The following is a 23,201-nucleotide window of genomic DNA, read 5'->3' as shown; positions in this document are numbered from 1 at the left end:
GAACCTTATCTTACCTTGGCAGCCATGACCATGGAGGAGCCTCCTCTGATGCCCAGGATGGGGAGGTGTGTCTGCGCAGAAATGAAGTCCAGGATCTGAGCGATGGCCTCCTGGTCCGTGTCGTCGCCGAACACGACGCCTTGCAGCGAGTTTCTGGTCATTTGTGCACAGATCCTATTGATTATACTCTTCGGGTCGGTCTCATTCATCAAGACCACCTCGACTTTGGGGGGATAAGGGATGTGAAGGAAGTCCTCTTTCTCGAGTCCAGCCCCGAGGGCTACATCACTAGAGTTGCCCACGAGGATGACGGCAATGCTGAGCGAGCTGATCAGTTTCGGATTGATGGGCGGCAGCGCCGGGGAGCCGGGGGAGTACTGGGGAGGGATGACAGCACCCCTCTGCGTGTTGCCTCCCCTCTGGCCTCCTTGCCCCCCCGGGGCACCTCCGGGGCCTGTGCCCGGACCGCCTCCCCTGCGGGACTCGCAGACCGGCACCAGCAGTACAGAGAGCAGGAGCAGAGAGAGGGACAACGGGAGGACGGGCAAGGCCAGCCGAGGCTGGGGGAGGCAGTGGTGGGGCGGCTGGTCCGGAGGAGGAGCGCGGGGCGAGGAGGGAGGGGAGGCCGAGTGCTTGTCCTGAAGGTGGGAGAGAGGGCGGAGGCTGACAAGCATCGTGGAGGAGTGTAAATGCCGTCCCTGGAGGGAAAGACGAGAGAAACAAAAAGAAAACCATAAATCCAAGATGCCTGGGAAATTATGTGGAACAATGGAAATGAGAACTCAACTAGAAGGACAACCTGAAGGCTGTTTTTACCGGGTTCTCCGGTGAAGCTCGGCTTCATGTCTGTCCAAACGTGTTTAAATATGAGACAAAAAAACACTGTGACAAGGTTTTAAAGGACGCTGCAGAGGGACAGAAATGAGCCGATGCTGACTGTGAACTTTGACCTCTGGTCACCGCAGAGAATCAAAAGCAGAACAGACCATATTTTCAGTGTTTACAAAACAAAAAGCAAAGAAACTAGCAGCTCAAGTTTGTATTTGTGAAATTAATAGAATTAAAAATATAATGAGGAAAATTAAATCATTCAAATCATAAGGAATTGTTACTTCAGGTCAGGTGTGGAGTGTGTGTGTTTAATAGGAGTTCAGCTCCTTAGAGGTAGAATCTTAATCTGTCTGTTTAATAAGGCGTCTGCCAGCTGCCAGAGGTCTTTTCCTGTTCTCCACTGAGGACACGATGTGTGAAGAACACAAAATAGTCTTCATTACAACATGTCAAAGTTTTCTCTGTCTTGAGTATCAATTAATGAGGCAAAACATTACGAGTATGACGTCAATCAGTTCATCTCAAAATCAAGGAAACTTTACATGGTAAACAGTGGGTTCCTGTGGTTTCAGGATGTTTGAGTAAAGCTGGACGGACCATTGAAACTCCAACATGGCCTGACAAGCCGAAGTAAACGGGATGCGGCGCCTCAGATAACCAGGACGTCAGAACGTCAGGAGCAGCAGCAGGGGACGTCTGTCCACAGCGTCAGAGGGACGCACAAACTATGAGCAGGCTGAAGGGTGTTGCTGGGGAATTTGCCAGAACATGTTCGATCCACAGCAGCTTCAGCTGGCAGCTTAGTGGACCGCTGTGCTCTCAGCGCCAGAAGCCACAGGACGCCTTCAGGGGTGTTGTTGACTCCATCTCAGTCCGCTGTGTTTGGAACGGCGAACAGTAAATCAGATGGGAGCGGCTCGTGTTTCAGGACGGTCGGGTGCTGACGCGCTCGCACGCGGACCGATTTTGGATCAATAGCGTGAAAATGAACCTGTCTCACAGTAATCTATTGTCAGCTCTTGTTTCATATCAGTGGATTAACAACATTAAAATCTGCCACGGGAACAGGATTCCTGCTGAAACCCCCAGAAGGTTCAACTTTGAGAAGGAACAACACGACATTTCCAGTGCTTGAAAACACTACATCAATCATAAGTTAAATATATGATCAATATACATTTATAGTGTCAAATTTGGAGTCTGTGGAAAAAGAACTGACACCTTATTTCAACTGTGCAAGACCCCACTCGAACACCCACTCCAAAAGCATTTCAATCACACGCCTTGGCGAAGCTCAAACCATCCTCTAGTAATCACATCCACTTATAATGTGGTAATGTTTGAGGGCAATTTAGAAATTAGAATTTACAAATGAACAAAAACCAAAATTTCTATAAATGGAGAGAAAAAAGTGCACCTATTTTTTTCATAAAAAAAAAAAAACAAAAGAACAAAAAACGGATGGTTGTAAAATGACTCTTTGACGGAAGAAATATATTAAAAATGTGTCCATGCATTTTAGATGCATAGCACACGTGATATAAATATGATCTGTTGCTTTTTTGTTCCGTTATTTGAAGTGTTGCTTGTCATCTGGTTAAACCGGGTTATTAGTGTGAACTATATTCTGTAATAACACTCTGCACTCCGGTACTCAAAGTGATGAATACAGCAAATAAAACACAATTTAATGGTCTGAGTCCGAACATACAAGATGACTCAGGCACCTTAAGTGCCAAACCAAACTAAGTGACCCACATAGCTGGGTATCAAACTTAACACAGAGAGAGAGAGAGAGAGAGAGACAGACAGAGAGAGAGAGACAGAGAGAGAGAGAGGCCTCCGAGTTCTCATCAAGCATCAAGTGACAACGCCACATCCATTATACTGCGATGCAACTTCCTCTGAGGAACCCTGTGGCACACATCAAAGACAGAGCCAGCATGAGTGTGTGTGTCTGTGTGTGTGTGTGTGTGTGTGTGTGTGTGTGTGTGTGTGTGTGTGTGTGTGTTTTTGACAGATTGACGGCCTCACAGCTTCATGGACTACTTGCCCGGCTAAGTGACCATTAGACACTCAGACTGAGCTTCACTGAGTCTCTCCCTCCATTCTTTCCTTTTTTTTTTTGTCTCTCCCTCTCTCCCACACACACTTTTATTGTTTTTTTCCTCCCCTTTACCCTCCCGACCCGCTCTGCCCAGGCGCTCCCTCCAACCCTCCGAGATCCCCGTGCCGGTCTTTGAAGTCAACAGCAGACCTGTTATTTACTATTATTGCTATTATTTACTGCTCCTCTATTAGCAGACGCACAAAGATCAGCAGAGCCAGAGTACAGCCGAGAAATGATGAAGGTAGGGGGCGAAGGGAAAGAAAGAGAGAGGCGGAGTGAAAGATGTAAGCAGAGGGAGGTGACAGGCAGGAAGAAACACAATTAGTCATAGCCTGATGTGAAAATAGTGGCAGCTCAGTGATCGCGCATTTAAGTGGACAATTTACTTCTTTTTTTTTTTTTCAGGCATAGATAAAGACGAATCTTAATGAGTATTCCTTCTCAATATTCTAAATTAATGCCCGAGAAGCACTTTATGAGACGAACAATGGAAGTGTAGACCAAAAGGCTTGTTCCTCTTCTTGTCTCACTCAACACCTTTTCTTAATGTTTTATTTATTGAGCAGCTTTCATGTTGTGGCGCTCAACCATTCAATGCCCTCTCCAAAAAACACTGAAAAGGCCAGGAAAAAAAATAAAACACACAGCAGCGAGGAGAGCAGAAATCTGACAAGAAAACCGAAAGTGAGAGAATCTGTGAAACAGGGCGATCGTGGAGAGGAAAGGCCAAACCGAGTGGAAGAGAATCTGAAGAGGAGGGAAAGTGATCTTCGCATGAGAAAAAACAGTTTGCCTAAAAGGTCTAATTATCAGAGGTTTGTCAGGCTTAATTGCAGGTGCACATGCTAATTGTAAACGAGCTGGATTGTCCACGAGGACATCAAGTGAGAGAGAGAGAGAGAGAGAGAGAGAGAGAAAGAGAGAGAGCGCGAGGAGGAAGAGGAGGAAGCGAGTGGGAGGAAGGCAGCAGAGAGAAGAGGAGAGGAGAGAGAAGAGCGGGGTGAGAGAGAGAATAAATAGAGACATACACAAAAGAGATGGAGGTGGAGGAAGGAACAGCAATAAGAAAGCCAGCGCGGGGCGGAGGGAGAGAGTGAAGGAGAGAGGTGTAGAGGAGCAACGCAGCTGAAGAAGTAAAGATGAAAAGAAGACATGATTAGCACAAGATGATGAAAGAGCAGCAGAGGGTGGTGAGGAGGTTAAAGGAATATAAAAAAGGGAAGGGGGGGTTATATTTAAGAAAAGAAGAAAGAAACCGTCTCAATCCGCTGAACTTTAAAAATAAAAAAAAAAAATGGATCGAAGGCCTGCAAATGGGTCAGTGCGGGAGCTCAGAGAGGGCAGCAGAGGAAAACCGGGAGAAAAAAAATCTCTTTAGAATCATGCAAGAAGTGTGGCAGCAGACGGGGGAGCGCAGAGAGAGACACTGAGACTCATCCGGATATGTGTGGCTGTAGAACAGCAGTGCTCCGTTTCCATAGTAACAATTCAAATATGCCTCCATATAACACCCTGATGGACAGGAAGATACACACAACTCGCAGCAATTCATGCAGTATACTACATGCGGCGCGTGCCCTCGCTTAATAATACACAATTTACTTTTATCTGAGCTGGCGAGTATCGAGGTGCCGAGGCTCCTGAAAGCCTTGTAACGTAAAATAAGGTTTGTTTGGGGGGGGGGGGGCAGCCATGCACACACACACACACACACATACACACAAGGTAAGTTGGTGCACCTCTGCAGATAGAGATGATCTGGCGCTCTGCCTTTTAGCGCACCTCACATTAAAAATGAATGCTTTTGCGAGGACCACAGGCAAATAAACAGAAATAAGATGATGGAGAGGAGCAGGAGCCGCTGTGACATTTGGACTAATCGCACCTTCACACCACATCCCCACCGCCATCAACGCACCCAATTAATATGTTTTAAACGAAACGTGCCAAGGATGATTTACTTAGATCATAATACACTAAAACACTTTGTAAAGGAATCCTGGTTGACATATAAATTCGTGTGCTCTCATGCGCCCATTAGATGCTCTCACACAGCAATTACGACAACTTATGCTGAGAAGAGGCAAGGCACAAACATGGATAAGTGGCAGTAAACACCTACTTGTCTGCATTTCTTGCATCCAGCAATTTCCCCCGCAGCCGTGGCTTAACCATGCACGCCGTGTCCTGACGGCACACGCGTGAACACTGAGTGAGCAGTTTAAATGGCATCACTGTGACTCCAGGTCAACCACACTTAGGGCCCATGCGTTCACACATCCGAGCCGCCTAATTGTCTACACACACTCCACAAACAAGTGCGACCTCGCTTGCACCAGTGAAGTCACACTGTGCATCATACCATGTTGAAATAGGTTTATGTTTGTGTTGGCCATTGTCAATGTGTAAATGTGACAAGCAATTTAAAGCACTTTGGAAATTCTGAAAAACAGTGAAAAAAAACAACAAAAAAAACACTGTATGAGTGAAAAACAACGAGGTTGAGCTGGGCCACGCCAAAAAGACTGAGACATCAGGCATGTGGTTTGTAACATTTACAGAGTATTGATCACAGGAGTCTGTCAAATGGCACAAACCGCAGACTGAATAACCAGAGCTGCTCCAGACGCGTGTCTTCACACACTGGAAGACTTCCAATGTGCCGATGTGGATTCACCACAATCAATCGAGCCCTGAACACTGGATCTTGATCAAGCCGCCGCTCCTCGGTTTCCACAGTGATCTGTGGAACTCGAGCGTTTCGTGCATATTGCGGCGGATTACAGACTATAGAGGATATACTGCAGAGGCTGGAAGCGGCAGTCTGACACATTAAAACTGAACCTGCCACACTACTTAAAACACACGTAGGCCATCATTATCGGGCTCTGCTATATCCCTGGAGACTCGATGCAGGGGGGGGGGGCTGTGCTGTACAGCGGCTGAAAGGCGTTGTGGATAACATAAGCTGACAGGCATATCTATTAAGGAGCTCATTTACATTCAGTGGGTGGTCAGTTACAGGTGAGAGTGGTACTTTTGTCATCTCCACTCAAGCGCACACTGCATCGCACATGATTTATTAATGATAACAAATCAGATGAAGCACTGCACTTTCATGTATAAATGGCATTTTAACAACAAGCGCTGCTCCAGTTGATGCAAGCCGGACGACCCGACAACCTCGAAATAGACTCAAAACCTTTTTGGAGTGTTTTTGTTTCATTTGCAGGTCTGGATCCCCCCCCCCCCCCCGGACAGAAGCAGCTACAGGTTTCACATTTCTAGTTACTGTCAAAACTCCACCGAATCATCAATAATTCAAAACCCTCCCCGCCGGCGGAAACTGGCGGAAACTGGGCAACTGGTTTTCTTGTCCATCTACGAAGTGTGTTTACTATTTACATCTGTTCTCCCCCCAACGTGAATCACTCGTAAACAAGCGACAAAGCAAAGGCGCTGCCACTGGAGCGCTTCAGAATAATCTCAGGGTGAAATGCAGAGCGCTGTTTGTATTCAGCATCCTTCCAGCTGAAGGACATTTTTAAAACATCACACCTCGGCTGCACTTTCCCCGAACGGCGCAGCAGCATATCAGCAGCTGCGTTCAGGCTGTTAAACCAGACAGACTGTGGCCCGTTTCAGGTGAGAGGCAGGCAAGTGTGGCGATGGCGGCTCAAAATCTGTTGTATAGTGAGAGAAATTCCTGAAATAACCATGAAAAATGTCTCACTGACGCCGCGCAGTGTGACCGCTGCGCTGCTACATGCTAATGCTGCTAACTACTAACAGAACCAAGCAGGTAAAATGTTGGAACAAGTTTTTTTTTTTTTTTTCACTGCACATAATGGGACTTGAACAACAGTTCGATTACTGGCTTAACTACAGTTATTTCTGTTCTGAAGGCACTGCTGGCAAACAGATAAACTTATCAGACTGCTAAAACAGCGCCGTCTGGAGGACCCCTCACACATCTCAATCGACAGAAACCACCACAATCAAGCAGTATTCAAATCTATGCGACATCTGCATGCAACAAAAGAGAGCAAACAAGACTTTTATTGTTTTCACTGTGGGCTCAGATGGCTGCATGTGCTCCTGCTGACAAAGTCGCAGAAAATTATGACTCAACTGAGTGGATCCGGCGAGCTCCACGGGCGGATTCTGTCTTTCACTTCACCATTTTGGTCGTGATACGATACACTTCTCTGCACAGCATCAATATTAGCCACCGTGAAACGTGTACTGTCAGCAGAAAAATACAACTAAGGAACAACATATTTCCCCCAAGAGTTGGACAAAATCAAAACAGGAGAGTAACTACTGGACTTATACTTGACATATGGCAAAAAAAAATAAAACAGCTCAAAATTAATGTTTTTACTCTGCTTGTTGTTTAACTTTGGCTTCACACTCAAGTCTCTGAACTCTATAGCACAAAAAAGTCATGAAAAGATTGCATTTCTTCTAGTTTTATTCACCAAGACATGACAGAAGTTGTGAGACTGGATAGTTTTAAGACGTATACGAATCCCATCAGGACATATTGTGTCTGTGTACATTCCTAAAACGGCTAAACATCTGAGGTGTACTTCAAAATAAAGTTTGCATCCTTGAAGGATTAAAGGAGTTCATTCAAAATGTCAATAAAACCAGCAAAGAGATGAGAGAAGCAGCTTGTGACTCGCAGGTCGTCTCTCTGAGTCGGGCATACAGATACAGCTGGTGAGTTTATGTCCAAATGTTTGCTGAACACCAACAAGAAACAGGGAAAAAAAGGAGGTGAGAGACGGCATCATCTGGGGAGTGACGCCGGTTGTGATTTGTCAGAACGAGCCGTGCGACATTTGTTGTGTTCAGACAGGTAATCAGACTTCACGTCGCTATAATGACTCCCCCTGCAGGGGAGGTGGAAGCCAACACAAGTTCTATTTGCATCCTCTGTAATTATTCAATTCACTCACACAAACTCAGTGATCTGTCAGGGCGAGTTCAACGAAGTGTAGCTGCCGGCTCTTTTACAGCTCTGTCGCAGAAAACTTCCAGCGGGTCAGCTTCAGACCGACGACTGAACCAAAACAAGCTATTGTCTCAATATGAAACACTCCTGTTTTTGTTCTCTCAGACATATGCTTGTAAAAAAAAAATGGGTCACAAGTACAAGTCTACTTTTCAAAAAAAAAAAAAAAGAGAGAGAGATGAAATAATCTCAACAACACTGTGTGCTTTAGTTTCTACCGACTGTTTCTCAAACACAAGTAAATTGTTTGTTGTGGAACACTTTCAGCCGGGGATGAATACACATTTGGTGCTCTAATGAGTATTGAAAGCTGCAGGGTGGTTATTTTTAAGACAGACGTGATGTTTTCATTGTATTATAGAAGCTAGTTACTAAATGGAGTTGTGCTGCTGGGTGCTTTCTTTTTATTTTTTTTCCGCGATGGAGACACAGAGGAATAAACCAGACCGAACAACATGGCTTCAGTTAGCTGTTGGCTTTGCTCTTTTTTTTTTTTTTTTTTTTTTTTTAATAGGGATTTAGATGACAAGAAAAATATCAAATATAGTTTGTATGTATAGTGAGCCTCTTCAGACAGTCAGGGGAATGCAAAATAAACCCTCCCAAAAAACAGAAACATTCAGAAATCTTTATCATGACACTATCGTGTCCTTGGAGCCTCTGGGTAATCTTCTATAATTGTCGTCTCTATTGAATAACCTGACACCTTGCTGCTGTCTTGTAAGAGCACTAAAACGGCAGGAAAAAAAAAAAAAAATCACTACATTATTGAAGAGGGTCTTGGGTGTTTCATTAAGTGCACTTTAGTCTGGTCAAGAATCCTCTCTCTGCTAATTGCACTTATAATGAGACGCACTATGGATCTCTACAGTCGTATTGAGGCCGCCTCTGCTCTCTAAATAACATTATATGGTCTCTTCATCGGGGGCAAATAAACTGACCGAGACAGAGTGTGCGCAAACAGCCAAATGCAAGTGCACACATGTACACACACACATATATATATGTGCACAATCAAAGGCATAGGCATGAAAAAAAAAAAAAAAAAAACCCAGCGTTGAGGAAGGATCCATCTATCCCCGGGGGTCTTCATTACCTCATTGAAGCCATTTATTCCTCTGAGGTTATATCTCATGCTCTGGCCTTAATTTAGCAGCAGTGTGACGTGTCCCTTTCTGCAGCGTTACGGGGGCCTTAAGAGCCTCAAAGGGTCTGGACCACCACTGTTCCATGGCCACTAAATGCGTGCAGGCTCATGCCATGTCCCCACAACGCTCCACTACAATACCCCACACTGGATCCTATTGGTTTCTGTCCTCTTTTTTTTCCCTCCTTCCTTTCTTCTTGTTTTCTAAAGGGTATTATAAGTCACTCTGATAGTATGTGTTACCCTCGGCGCAGACTATAAAGAACCAGTCACAACATCTTTTCAGCCTCGGCTGAAAATGTATTTTCTTTCAGTGGTCTCTTTGAAAAGCTGAAAGATGATACTGAAGTTTTCCCATTCACAGTCCAAGTGATTCTACTCGCTACTACTTTACTGGTGGCTGCAAAAAAATTGAACATTCAACAGCTACAGCTCTCCTGGGGATTTGATAGTTCTCTCAAGGCACGCAGGACTCGTGAGAGCTTCGGTAATGACTCTCTGGATATCTGCTTCATCTCTGCTATAATTCTCTTTAATTACCTGAAGCCTCTCACCTGCCTGAGACCTTTGGATTTATCCACAAGCGTCCTCACACACCTGCAGCCGGACCGCCGGCAAGTGAGCCCTGCGAGTCGGGCCAAGTCGCTTTGTCGAATATATTGAGGTGTTATGCAAATAATGTGCCCCGGCTGTTAACCGCTGATAATAAATATTAAAGAAAAGTACTCTGGATGTAACTCGGGGCGAGCTCAGATCCTCCCGTGTTTTACAGTCGATACAGGCTCATCAAGCACACAGCGTCCGGAAAAACATCTGTTCCACTGATGTGCAAAACACACACATCATATTGAAGACAGGCGATTTTTTATTCTCTCACAAACCAAATGCATTTTATTGATTTATTCTCCAGCGCACAGAAAAAGCTGGGAACTCATGTAAATACCCAAGTGTTGCCTCTTTAATAGAATGGAAAAGACGTCGTCTGAAACAGGATTTATAGGTTCTGAAGGATCAAACTCATCAAATCACTTTCTTCAAATTGTTTGATTTTTTTTTCTTGTTAACAAAAGCTTCAAAAACACTCCACAGTAATGTTATAAAAGACAAGAGAAGCACATTTATGTAGAAAAGATCATAATGACGACAATTAAATGGAAAAAAACAATGAAAGATAATAACCAAATGCCTTTCTGCTGAACTGAATTTTCTCTGTTTCACTGCAGACTCCAGAGCAGAACGGGTTACCAAAGCCTGAACCGTATAACCCAACAGCACACTTAACCCGGATGAATCACGCAGAGCGGCAGTGACTGAGTAACAGACAGATCATTTAGCATCCGACCCCTGATCGGATGAGAGCAGGATCTCAGTGTGTTATATTTAGCGTGTTCGTCGGGGACGGTGCGATGCGAACAGACGGCGTCTCACTAGCGTACGACAGGTGTGTCGGTGCTTGAGGTTCACAGTGAATATTCAAAGGGAGGGAAAGTTGCCTTTTATATGCTGGTAATGGCCGGTCATGGTGAGAGGCATGATCCCTTGCCCCCCCGGCAATTACGTGCCTGGCAAACACTCCCTTTCTCCTCGGAGCTAAATGCAGCTGCAGACCCCAGACGCTCGGCGACATGTCCTCCTTTTCTCTTTCCTCACCTTCCAATTTACCCCCCTTGAGAGGTTGCTGCTACCCTTCGGCCTCGCCTCCGTCTCACTGATCACTCGTTCCTCTGCTTCATTAGAAATAAAAATCACTGACAACTGCAGCTCTTCCCCGCTGAGCCTGCGCTACTCCCTCATGTTCGGGTTTGCGAGTGCAGAGGGGCAATTTTCTCCCCGCCCGTGCAGCCGTCCGCCCTTCAAGTCCGCTCCCACTCTCAAGTCACGGCTAATTAATTGACAAGTTGCCCCCACCGAGGGTCAAACGGAGACGGATTCGCTGACGCTTTGAACAGGTTTAGTAACCACAGGCTCTGGACATGTCAGACAGATACCGTCTGCCTACGGCGCTGAGGGAAAAAAAATGAAGGGAATTACACCGGGCGGGTAAACAGAGGAAGCAGAAAAATCCAATTTTTTTTTAAATGGCTTTCCCAAAGAAGATGGAAATAATAGCTATAATTTCAGCCTTTTGGGGAACAGGTGTTATTGTTGCTGTAATTTTTCCAAATAAATGAGCCACCTGGTGGCCCCAGTTTGGATTCTGTCTAATAAAGAAAGTACATCTGTTGCAGAGACCTACTTCCTCTTCCCAGTCAAATATTTTCTGCTTCTCTTCGATCTTTCATCATTTTCGCTCTCCCCCCTTTGAGAACTTAATTATGAGCTAATCATCCGCTCTCAGCAAACCCATCTGCATGACATGATTTCTCGGTCGCCCTGGTGTCTGCTTCTTGTGCTCCGTTTGAGGACAGTATCATCAAATGTTACTCAATCTTACTCAGCTATCGGCCGATCTATCAGCTCTTCTCATCTCCGCACCTCCACCCTTTTCTGCAGATCTTTGTCTTTTGTTCCTCGCTGGCTTCTATCCATGTGAAAAATTATATTTAAGAGAAAAAAAGAAACCCCTCTGACTACCTTCCCCGTCTCTGTAGAATAGCTTCAAAAGGCCTCCCTTTGGCATGACATGAAAAGTGACAGTTTCTGATGAAATTCCTTCATGTGGCAGGCCAGACGTTCTGATCGTGGCATTAGTGAACACGTACAGGATGAAAGACCGATCTGTAGCTGAATTTCTGCATGTGATCCCCCCCCCAGTGAAAGATAATGTTTTTGAACAAGCTGCAGATTGTACAGTGAAGGTTTTTTTAAGCAGATCCTGCACTTACAAAAATTGGTAGAGCGCCTGTTCAGCACCAGAACGGCACACCGAGAAGCTCGGCAACGTGGGTAGAGGCGGCATCACAGCATCGGGCCCCCTTTCCTCTATTCTTAGCTCTCCCTCCTTCTCTCACTGTCACACATGACTAGGTATTGAAGAGGAGAGGTAGAAGAGGCATCTTCAGCTTCTGCCTCCAACAAAAAAGGGATACTATCTAGGCTTCTTCATTAAATGATGCTGCTTGTATGGACTTTCTTGACAAAATGAAACCACTTCAATCTGTTTGACGTAAAAGACTGTCTATTCTGCCAGGTGCACACGAGGATTTAAGTCTGATGTTGTTTTCTTTGTTAGAAATCTCACGAACAAAATCCAATCATCCGAGCTGCGATGTAAGGAGTCGCTTGTTTGGCACCTTTAAAGAGAACATTATCATTGAATAATAGGTTCTTTTTGTGTTTCTTACAAAGCTGCTGCTTTTAAGCAATACAGATAATGTCACTCAAGTGAGGGAGCAGAGACACGGCAAATGAACAGATCAATGTCGATTCCAGGGCGCCGTTTGGGACGGGGGGGCGGAGTTACGTTATCAAACAGCTTGCGCAACATGTTGTCCCACTTGTCAGAACTCACAAGTGTTTGTGGTAGTTCTGGAGGGCCTCACTTGAAGGTGCATTGAAAAGCTGGCAGCCGTAGAGCGGAGGGGACACGTGGTGATCATTAAAGAGGACCTTTTCTTTTTTTTTTTTTTCTCACTCCTCCACCTCCACTGGAGAGGCCTTTCACGATTCACAAATCAGAAAAAAAAAAAATAAAAATCCTTAGTTATTTCATACTATGCACTTCTGCCTGAAAACCTATTTAGATTCTTTGTTTTTAGATTGTTCTCTTCAGAAACCGATTTCCAAGGAGACCACTCTATTAACGGTGGTCAGCCCGCCGATGTGGTGCATCGAGCGCCAGTAATTTGACACAACCTCATCTTCCAGCTGGCTAAAGCTATACCTGCAGCGGACAGACAAACAAAACTAAAATCAAGGATGATCTGATGTCTGCATCCTGAGCTTTCTCTGCTTACTTTTCTGCATTAACCACAAATATCTGAGCAAGAGAAAAGTTCTGCCTGGACGATGAGTCAAGAACAAGAACTTCCAAATCGAAGGTGCAAGAAAACAATGACGGCGTTCTGCTTTCAGAACACTGGGACAGAACAAATGTCTCTGTTTTTTTGTCTAATATGGAGAATGTGCAGCCAGGTGTCTTTCTTACTGCACGCTGTTGTTCACGCAATGTGAAATTATAGAGCTTGTTAGTGATATCGCTCGCATTCCCTGTTTTAGTAATCTCTAATAATAACGACGTTCACCTCGCCATGCGCCCCAAAGAAAAGACTTTGTTGAAGTACTGTTTTTTTTTTCTGAGTTTCATCAACTCTTCTCCTAGCTAAGAAGAAAAACTACAACAGCTTGAGAGCATTCAGAGCAAAAGAATAACAAACACGTTAGTTTAACAGTTTAATCAGTCCTCTCAGGTTAATTAATCATTAATGGGTTTGCGCTACATGATAAACACTCAGGTCCTTTCATCCTACAAACTGTCCGCCTGTGATGAGGAAACCGATACAGACGAGATCTGTTTAACGGTCTCACCTCTTCCTCGCCTTCTGCTGACTCCAGCTTTCATAGTATCTCAGATGTTTTGGAATGTTGATCTTTAAAGTTGCCAAAATGGAAATTCGGTGACAGTATGTGGCATGGGCAGTTTCCATAAGGGTATTAATGATAAGGTTCTTTATTAAATTGTGAAGAAACCAGGAGGCTGATAAATATGCATTCACACCCACATGCAAATTATTGTGTCACTACATCAGCCTCCAATCACAGACGAGATCTCGATCATACCATTATTATCGTTTCCATTAAAAAAAAATAAAAAAAAAAACTGGAAAATGGACTGTACATGCCTAAGAACTGCATCTCTGCGAGGCCTACTGAGTCCCCAGCTTGTCACCCAGACAAAAAGCAGCTCTCATAAAGCGTGCTGGCAGTTTTAAGCTGCAGGGGCTAAATTCAAGCTCATTCAAACTGATAACGTGTTAGCCCATCTAATTTGTTCAAACTTGACTTTTTAACAAACTGACAGACTTGTTAGATAATTCAACAAATGGACAATCAATCCTATCCTCCTGTACAGCACGTACGACCACAGCCTCACTGCATGGACACCACAAACAAAATATTAGAAGCACGACTAAAGCAAACTGAATAAACTGTTATCTAAAACTAAAGAAAATATCAAGGTGTTAAACCTGGTGATTGGCAGATTGATTGCGGAGAGAGATGTGTAATTACAGCACAGTGAGCAGCTGGCTGCTCGGACTCCTGCCGCAGCGCAGAGGCATCAAAACAGGTGAAGCAGTTATGGGTTCATGTCTATAAGAAACAGCCTTGTTCAAATCTCCAAACAAAACTGCAGCCTTTCAAATCGCCGGTTTAGTTTCAGCCTGAGTTTAGGTACACGTTATCTATTTTCCAGCACGGAAAAAGAAATGGAAAATGCATGGATTAAAAGAGGAATTTCTGAGGCCCTGTGTACCTCCTTTGCACCTCTCTCTCTCTTTCGTTCTCTCTCTCACTGAGTAAACAATAAACACCAGGCTGCTCAGCACCTGTAATCCTTCAACGACTCAATCAACATTTGTAAAGCTGGTCACATGAGGCTCGTATCCAAAACTGACTCAGCCGGCTGTCTGTGAGTTTCAGCATCATCTCCACACCCGTATAGTTGCTGCTGCTGCTGCTGCTCTCTTCGCGGTCCGCCGATCAGAACTTGGGGGGGTTAGTTGGCAGAGGCAGCGCTCAGATCCAGTAATCCCCTCTACCCAGCCCACTCTCCAAAAACATGCGGCATCACGACGCCGCAACAACACACAGCCCTCCTCGGGCCGGCTGCTTACGCACTCACAACTACATCTGTCTACAAAGCTGCCTCCTTCATCCACTGTGAGTGAAGCTCCCTCAGGATTTACCGCCGGCGCCTGGATCTCTGCCTGTCTGTCTCTCTCTCTGTCTGCCACTCCTTAACCCCTTGTTTGCTCTGTGTGATCGCTCCCACCCGACCCCCCCCCCCCCCCCCCCCCCCCCCCCCCCCCCATAGGACATTTAAGATGTCCTATGACCCAAATGTGATGTGCGGTACAGTGAGAGCGGTGCAGCGAAGTGCCTGTGCGGCGCGTGTTAATGAGCGATCAGCAGACAGTAGGTCTGTTGATTGCTGAAGCTGTTGTGTGCTGAGTGAGGTCCAGGCCAGCTGTCACACCTCCTCCAAGTCACGCTTCACCAAAGACGTGCATCAGAATCACACAGTTACATCAATTCATCTCATTTGATTAAAGCAACATTTGGAAAATCTTAATTTAAATTCAAGTGAAAAAACTCGCCTTCCTCAAAGCACAAAAAAAAAAACAAAAAAAACAAAAAAATCCAGCCAAGACTATAATCCACGATGCCACCAAGAGACAAATCCTGGAGCTGCGCCATTGGCGGGAGCTGGACAATGTTGCAGGACGAAGGATTTTGCACATTTTCCCGTGTCAAAGCTGTTCATGCATGTGATGAGAGTTCAAACAGGCCTCAAAGTGCACCGGAACGCCGCGCCGATCCTCCGTTTCGAAACCATTTCACTTACATCTCATCGCTTTGTCAAAGCGCCTCTTAGTCGAGTCTTTCCATTCTCTTTACTCGCCCCTTCAACTTTTAAACGCGTCTTTTATCAGTCGAATTCCTCAGCGGCTGCCGAGAGAAGCACTAACTCAGCAAAGAAAGAAAAGAGAAAAAGGTTCCAGCTACTCTACTCTGTTGCTTTATGCCGTTACGATTGTCTCTAACCTGTTTCTCCCTGTGAAACTGTTCAACTGCCGGTTCTGATGAGCTTTTTGAAGCTTGTGCCTCGTTATTCCTTATCTCGACTCCGGGCTCCCGCAAAGCACCACAAGGACGAACGTGGGACGAGAAAAAGGCGACTCGCTCTGTCTTCTCTTGCTCTACAAAATGTGCTTCCCGCACACTTTTTTGGGGGGGGGGGTATTTTCTATCCTACCTGCTTAAAAATAAAGAAAAATGGATCAAACTGAAGATTTACTTGGAGACCATATTGAGCACATCCATAAAAAGGATTTGGCTTGCTTCAATTTTGTGCACAACCAATTTTCCTGAATATATTCAACAAAGTCAATGGTGTCAGAAACAGTATAGCTCAATGATGTGCTCTCTATTTTATATCGCATTATTTGTAGTATTAACCAGAAGTATCACCGAGGTCTTTACTGTACTAATGGACTACATGAGAAAGAAAACATTGGCAGCTGTTCAGTAGTTCAGGTTTTAAAGTTTTGGCTCAAACCGGACACGTTCTCGTTTGGATGTATTCACAATAAACTACTTTTGCAAACTATAAATCTTCCCCACACCTTGTTTCATGCTGTGATTTTGCCAAACAAGATCCCAATTGTCAAGACATAAAGGCGAAATCAGGAAGATTCTGCAAATCAGTAAAGTGATCGATACGATCTGAGCCCACTGCAGTTGAGCAGAAACTGTCAAATTCTGTTGCGGCTTCACAGCTTTGCAGCTCAGTGTCATTTTAATCATAAGCAAAGCAAACAAATGGGAGACGGAAAACTGTGACAGCCATTTGACACTGACTGTCTGGTGACAAAATAAAGACTTAATTACTGATTGATCCAAAGTGACAGTAACAGCGAAAGTGACGTCCAACTTAAGAGCATTTTCAATCCGAGGAATCTGACAGGAGAAGTCAGCTGAGCCTCGCCAAACAAACAATGAGTGGCTGTTTGGGTGTGAGGCGACGGCGTGAGGAAAGCCGGCGGCCTACCTTGAACATTGCCAGCCCGGATCTCCTCTCTGCTCTTCAGAACTGGCATGATGGAGTGAAATGGGATTCAGCTCCTCCTCTCATAGCCTCGGATGTGGGGATGGTAGACAGACGAAGTCACGCTCAGGAGTGAAGTCTACCGGGCTGAGGGCGGCGGCGGAGCAGAGGGCTGCTATCAGGTGATATGGCTGAAGGTGTCTGCAGGAAACAAAAGGACTGAAACTACTGCACTGGTTGGAAATGTGCTTCTGACTTAGGTTTCAGAGGAACTCGGGGAAAAAAAAAAAAAAAAAGAAAACTGACCATCAACTTAAAGAGATGAGAGATGGGAGAGCGATGGAGGGGCGGCTCGTTCATTCGTCTCTTTCCATCCGCTTGTCTTTTCCTCTCCTCCAAAGCTGGTGATACAGCTCGTCGAGGTCTCCTTCCAGAAGTCTGCAAGTGTGTGAACACTGTTGCCGTGGAGATGAGGAGATGAGCAGCAGTGTGTGCGTGTATGTGTGTGAGTGTACTCCTCCTCCTCCTCCTCCGCCACCTCCTCGTCTTTTTCTTCTTCTTCTTCTTCTTCCTTTCGTTCTTCCTCCTTTCTTTCACTCTGTGCCTTTGTTTAATTTAGCCAGTCATGATCGTCAGCCTGCCGGCCCGCTCTTCGCTCTTCCCTCCTCGCTCTGATCGGGGGGGAAAAGAGAGAGGAAAAGAGTCAGACGGCAGCGAGCAGGTGTGGCGAAAGTGCCGAACGCCACTACGTACGCGAGCCTACAGGCTCCGAGGTCAAGGCTCTGTGCGCACATGCCCCTCGCCCTGCAACCTGAATGCTGCAATACCGCCGCCACGCTGTTTCGCTCTGTCCCTCAAAGTGTGAGTCGTCCAAAGTGGGTCACTGAGTTTATGGGTGATCGGATGCTATTCAAGGCGACCTGCATTAGTCATCAGTGATTTCGGCTTGCATCTATTATTAAACATCTGTGGCTACACTGGAGAACTTGTTGCAATTCAATGAGGAAAGTTGCTTTATTGCTCCCTGGACTCATGGGCGTTTTATGCAATTGCTGCTGTCGTGACCTGACCTGTTGTTTTGGAGGACTCGCTTTGGAGTCCTCCAAACATTTACATTTTGAGTTGGAGAATAAATCTGTTCTTTTACCTTCTCACCTCAAAAATTTTACACAAATTCTGCATTTGAGATTGACTATACAGTTCTCTCTGATGTTTTTGACCCCTTTTAGAGCTGAATATGAATATAAAACACACTTTCTACGTGTTTATCACCAGTCTGTTCATTGCCAGGATGACAAAATGCAACTACGAAGGATTACAGACAAGATACTACAAGATTGTAGAAGAAAAAAAAGACATTTACTACAAGGTTGAGAGTGTTTTCAAATATTTGATTAAATAAATCTTTTTTTTTTTTTAGTATAGGTGTGAAATTCTGCTTGAATCACTGAAAGAACAAACTGAAATTAGCAGGGAAACCAGCTAACCCTGGCTGGCTACTCATGTAGTATCATTTTGTATCACAACATGTTGTCGTGAGTCACGCTGGTGTTTAGTTTGTCCTCAGCTCCCTCGGGGAAGAAAAGACAGGTTTCAACACTCATAAACTGGAGAACATCTGAAGCGCTGAGGCAATAACTGCCAGAAAACCGCTTCAACTCTTAAAAACAGTCGGAGGGCAGGCTGGACGCTACCACTGAGCGGTCAGTTCAGTCAGTATCAGTCTCAAACCTGCGCCATCGTCAAAAAAGTATAAGAAAAGTCTGAGACCTTAAAACAAGTACATGAGCATTTTTGCACTTCCAGATCCCTGACATGTAATGTTAAGGATTAGGACTGTTGTTTTCTCTTGTTTTTAAGGTAAATCTGTGAAATATTGGAAACCTATAAAGTTGAATATCACTCCTCTTTTCTCCTTAGAAAATTCAAACAGTTATTTTGAGACTGATTAACTGTTTATCAGTCAAGAAAGCGAAACAAAAAGAGTGAAAATTGTGTCGACATATCACACAGTTTATCAAACTCATCCCCGACTTCTTTTTTTCAAGTGTTTTAGGATATTTTAGCCTATTTTAGACTTTTCCGGTTGAAACAGCATGCTGGTCCATACAAGCTTGTTCAAAATCAATATTTACTTCAATATCTGATACATGCTGTCGGGGAAATTATACGGTAGTAAATGCCCACTTCAGTACAGCCTCCACTTCCCTCTATCCAGCTGCTGTCTGTCTTATTACAGCCACTGCTGAGTGTTTCCAGCTGTCAAGACTACTTACTGAAATCCTCACATGAGCATTTTTAACTTGTTTTCACTTTTTAATGTCTTGGTTGTTGTCAATACTAGTATGATGAGACAGCCCCAGTTCAAGTTCAGCTCTTTTTATTTATTTGTGTACATTCAGTGATCGTATTTAGGTAACAAAAAACATCTGAGTGGTTAGAAAAACATTTGACTTTTCCTCCAAACATATACTATCCCAGAGAAATAGAAAAAGAAGCAGAAGCTTCTTCATCGAGTGTCTAGAAAACAGATGTTACAAGGTGGCAGAAGCATTTGCCCCCTCGGGTCAGCGTGCGGCCAATTACTGACTGTAAAATGCTTGAAATCACATAAACTCAGCCAATCAGCGTCTGGGCAGCCATTATTTCTCGCCCGAGGCATGGTCAGCGGGGAGAAAAAGCTCAGAACGTCCTCTTAATTCAAACAAAATCTTGCAAACTAAGTTCATGAGAGTGATTCTGGTGGAGCGCAGAACAGCTCGGTCCAAAACGACCGGCCATCATAATGGGGCCACAGGTTATCCCGAAAGCGCAGCTTCTAATTGGTGGAGCGGGACGGCTCGCCGGACGCAGCCAAGCAGATGCATTATTCAGCTTTCGCTGCACACTTTTGAAAACAGCAGGGACATTTGCGACATGGACTGTTAGGGACATGAAACATTTATCTGGGAAAATTAAAGAGCATCCATCCAACGCGATTTCAGCAAGATGCCCTTCAAAAGACCATTTTAATATTAACTGTCTTTAAAACCTCTGGTCAGCACTGATGAGTGTGTTTTTGACACAGTAGACCAAGAACCTAATAAAAGTTAATGAATACTTAAAATAACTGTGACTGTTTCACCCTTCAGGTCTCTAACAGATCAAAACAGGACATGATTTTTGTGTACGTGCATGGAGGGATCTCACTTCGTCCAGAACACATGTATGCATTTATATGGATTCTGAAGAAGTTGGATATTTAAGTACACACAGTTTAGCCCCGGGAAAAGTGTCAGACTTTATCTGCATGTGTAGAATTTTAATCCTGTCTGGCAGAGTAATGAATTATTCATTCAACAAATTTTTATTGACAAAAAAAAAAAATCCATGTCTCACTCGCTCTCTGTCTGTCTGTCTGTCCCACTCCTTCAAAGTCTAATTATATTTGACTCTCATAGCGGCATTAATGTGACACTGATAACTTGACTCATGCAGAATAATACCGGATATCCTTAAATTAACCTCTTTCATTTCACTGGGAATTTTTTTTTGTTTTCTTATTTCCCTCACTGCAAATCAGCGGCATTTCAAAATACTGAATTATGCAGTTCCACACATAAGTGTGTGCAAATGGACATAAATATAAACATTTAATCTCCCCCTCCCCCCCTTTTGTTGCAATAAATGAATTTTCAAGCACATTTTTGGGTGGAATTAAGCACCTTTTTTGCCGCCTGTGTCAATATGACAAAGTGGATAGTTTTTTTGCATTTCTGATGCATACACTTTTGAGCAGCATTAGCGCGGCCATAATGGTTCCTGTTTTAAACATAAACCCTTCATTAATCTGAAAGCCCCGAGGTGAGCAAGCCCTCTCAGCGCCTGTATATTTTAACCGCTGTGTGCAACGTCACACCAAAGACGCCCTAAATAAATCAGACTGTTTGGGTTCGGAGACGTTGAGTCAAAAAATCACCTCCAAACTTTTAGAGTGGAGGCACTTTTCTCACTAAATGAGGACTTTGGCACTTCAGCTACATCGGAGAGGAGTTATTTTTCATAAAGTAAAGCTAAAAGGCAGATACAATCTTGCGTGAAAATGAAATATTTTGGTGCAAACTAAGAATCAGTGCACTTTGTTCTGAGGTTTGCAATAAGATGGGCTAATAAGCTCTTTTGAACTGAAGTGTGGGAAGGTAAAGACTGAACGATACTGCGCTGTGGGAAATTCAGTCAATTATGTCATCCATAGCGCACTTGTTACTCATTAAGGCCACGCTGAAGAGTCTACTACAGCTGAACCCGAGCATGAGGCCCATTAGATCTGCTTTTATCTCTGTTTATTCAGAGTCCGCTGCAGATCCACCCAGCAGGAAACAAGAAGAAGTGATGTGATTGGAGGAGGAGGAGGAGGAGGAGGAGGAGGAAGAGGATCAAGAGGCGAAGGGCGTCAATGTGGCACTGGGTAACAATCCTCAACCAACTGATAGCAGGAAGAGAACTAAAATGAATGAATGTAAATGCATGCACCTGCACAGTGAACCGGAATAACTGAGCGAGTCGACTGATGGAGGAAGGTTTGACCCAAACAACTGTTGCTTCTACCAGGATTTAGAAACACTGCCCGAAGAAGAAATGTGTCAAATATTACCACAAAGCGGAGCGACAACCAGAAGCAGAGGGGAATTCATCGAGACACAGACAGTAAATATATGAAAAGGGATCAAGATCAAAAGCGCGGCCTGAAAAACAATCAATTAGTCACAGCAGAGTGAAGAAAGGCTAAAACCGTTCAGGCAAATGCGCTGGAAAATATCTTTAAAAGAAACATTCACGGAGACCCGCCGGTGAAAGTTCATGCAGAATACAGTTCCATCAGTACCATGCAGACATTCAAATGTACACACACACCCACACACCTTCCATACATGCATGTGCATACACTCACTTGCAGAGAAGTGAGTGGTGTATCAATTCACTACTCACCTAATTAACTCTTTTCTGTAACACATAATTTATAGACGGTAGTGGAGATGTTTTAACAGAGGAGCAGAGTTGAGAGACAAAAGCAAAGACAGAGGAGAACGAGTGCTCCTTCATATTCCTTCATGACGGCATCCCACTCTCAAAACACTCAAGAAAGAGGGATTCATTAAGCCTCTTTATCAGTCCGTAAGAAGCAGGTGGGCGTGGAGACTAAAGTAGATGGTGTGGGCCTACGCTTCTGGGGATAAATTGTCACCTTACGCGTCAGTGCACAGGCAATTTCAGGTAAATGTCCATGTATATGTGGGCTAATCGAGACCTGACTGGCAGTAGCGATGCTTTAAAACGGCAGTTCAAAAAGGTGTGGCAGTGTGAAGAAAAGACAAAGCACCAAAAAATTGAAAAATAAAATAACATAAAGCAAAGGAACAGAGGGAGAGGTCGTGATGAGATGGGATGTTAAACTATTTTCATCTGTCTATCAGTCTGCCTGTAGCTACAACCTGCACATGCTGTCTACTGCGCCTCGGATTCACAGCCAGGCATCACCCGCTTAATCCACAGATCAACATCCAACTAATGGAAACCCGTCTGGATCGCCCGGCAGAGGATGGACATGGAGACAAGTGGAGGGCTTCGGGAGTGTAAAACGGCCTGATCTGGATGAGAGGGCAAGGAGACGTGGAAACATGCACGAGCAGGAGGAGTCTTTTCTGGAAAATTTTTGAGATCGTGTGTGTGTGTGTGCGTGTGTGTGCGCGCGTGTGTGTGGGATGTGAAGGGGCAGAGAAGCTGTGAGAGAACCGATGGCTGCTGATGGACTGGCAGAATGAAAATAAGCCCAAATCAGGCATGAAATGGGACACACTCTAAATGACTGGAGGTGGCCGGTAACTCCGAACTCTGAATGCAGACCGATAGATATCATGAAGGGGAAAGCATTCACTTGGAAAACAGCCGCAGTTTTACCAAACTCATGCCAAAACATCAACAGAATCACAGAAAAATGTGACTGGAAATTAGTCTCATTCTCTTCGTGTTTCACAACAGGTTGCAAAACGAAGTGATGTTTGGACAAAATGAAAAAAGGGGATTTGACATGTGAACAGTTAAAAAAAAAAAAACAACAACAACTCTGAAACACAACAATCAAAAATGGGCACGGTTGGCTGTGATGAGAGGGACGAATGAGGAGAAGGATGCTCAGACCAAAATCCACTCACTGATCACTTCTTTGAGGCATAGTTTAGTGTGCGAGTGCATGTGTGTGTTGATGTGTGTTTTATGTATACGTAAAGCACACACAAATACACACAGACAGACAGATAGACAGACACTAAACAATAGTTAACCTACCTAGAGTAACATTTAAGAATCCCGCAAGAGTGTGATGCAAAGAAAATGGGTGTGGAGGGAC

The 23,201-nt window shown here is 44.5% G+C and overlaps 1 protein-coding gene and 1 long non-coding RNA gene across 4 annotated transcripts in view; one reads left to right on the top strand and one right to left on the bottom strand.

The window, feature by feature from the left end:
- grin2bb (glutamate receptor, ionotropic, N-methyl D-aspartate 2B, genome duplicate b) overlaps positions 1–16,916 on the bottom strand; it is a 103,584-nt gene extending 86,668 nt beyond the window's left edge. For 2 of the 3 annotated variants that reach the window (XM_030094025.1, XM_030094026.1), the window contains exon 1: positions 15–299. In XM_030094025.1, the coding sequence (XP_029949885.1) occupies positions 15–209 (195 nt within the window). In that variant the 5' untranslated portion in view covers positions 210–299. Of the gene's footprint in view, positions 1–14; positions 699–16,819 lie in introns of those variants that run through there. The other variant, XM_030094024.1, reaches the window with a different exon arrangement.
- LOC115390245 (uncharacterized) lies at positions 8,063–21,774 on the top strand. Its single transcript, XR_003931656.1, has 3 exons — positions 8,063–8,076; positions 16,736–16,740; positions 21,457–21,774. It is a non-coding gene; the product is annotated as an uncharacterized LOC115390245 (long non-coding RNA).
- The last annotated feature ends 1,427 nt before the right edge of the window (positions 21,775–23,201 follow it).

This window comes from Salarias fasciatus, chromosome 6 (assembly GCF_902148845.1).
Source record: "Salarias fasciatus chromosome 6, fSalaFa1.1, whole genome shotgun sequence".
Classification (NCBI taxonomy): domain Eukaryota; kingdom Metazoa; phylum Chordata; class Actinopteri; order Blenniiformes; family Blenniidae; genus Salarias; species Salarias fasciatus.
This window is presented reverse-complemented; position numbering and strand designations above follow the sequence as displayed.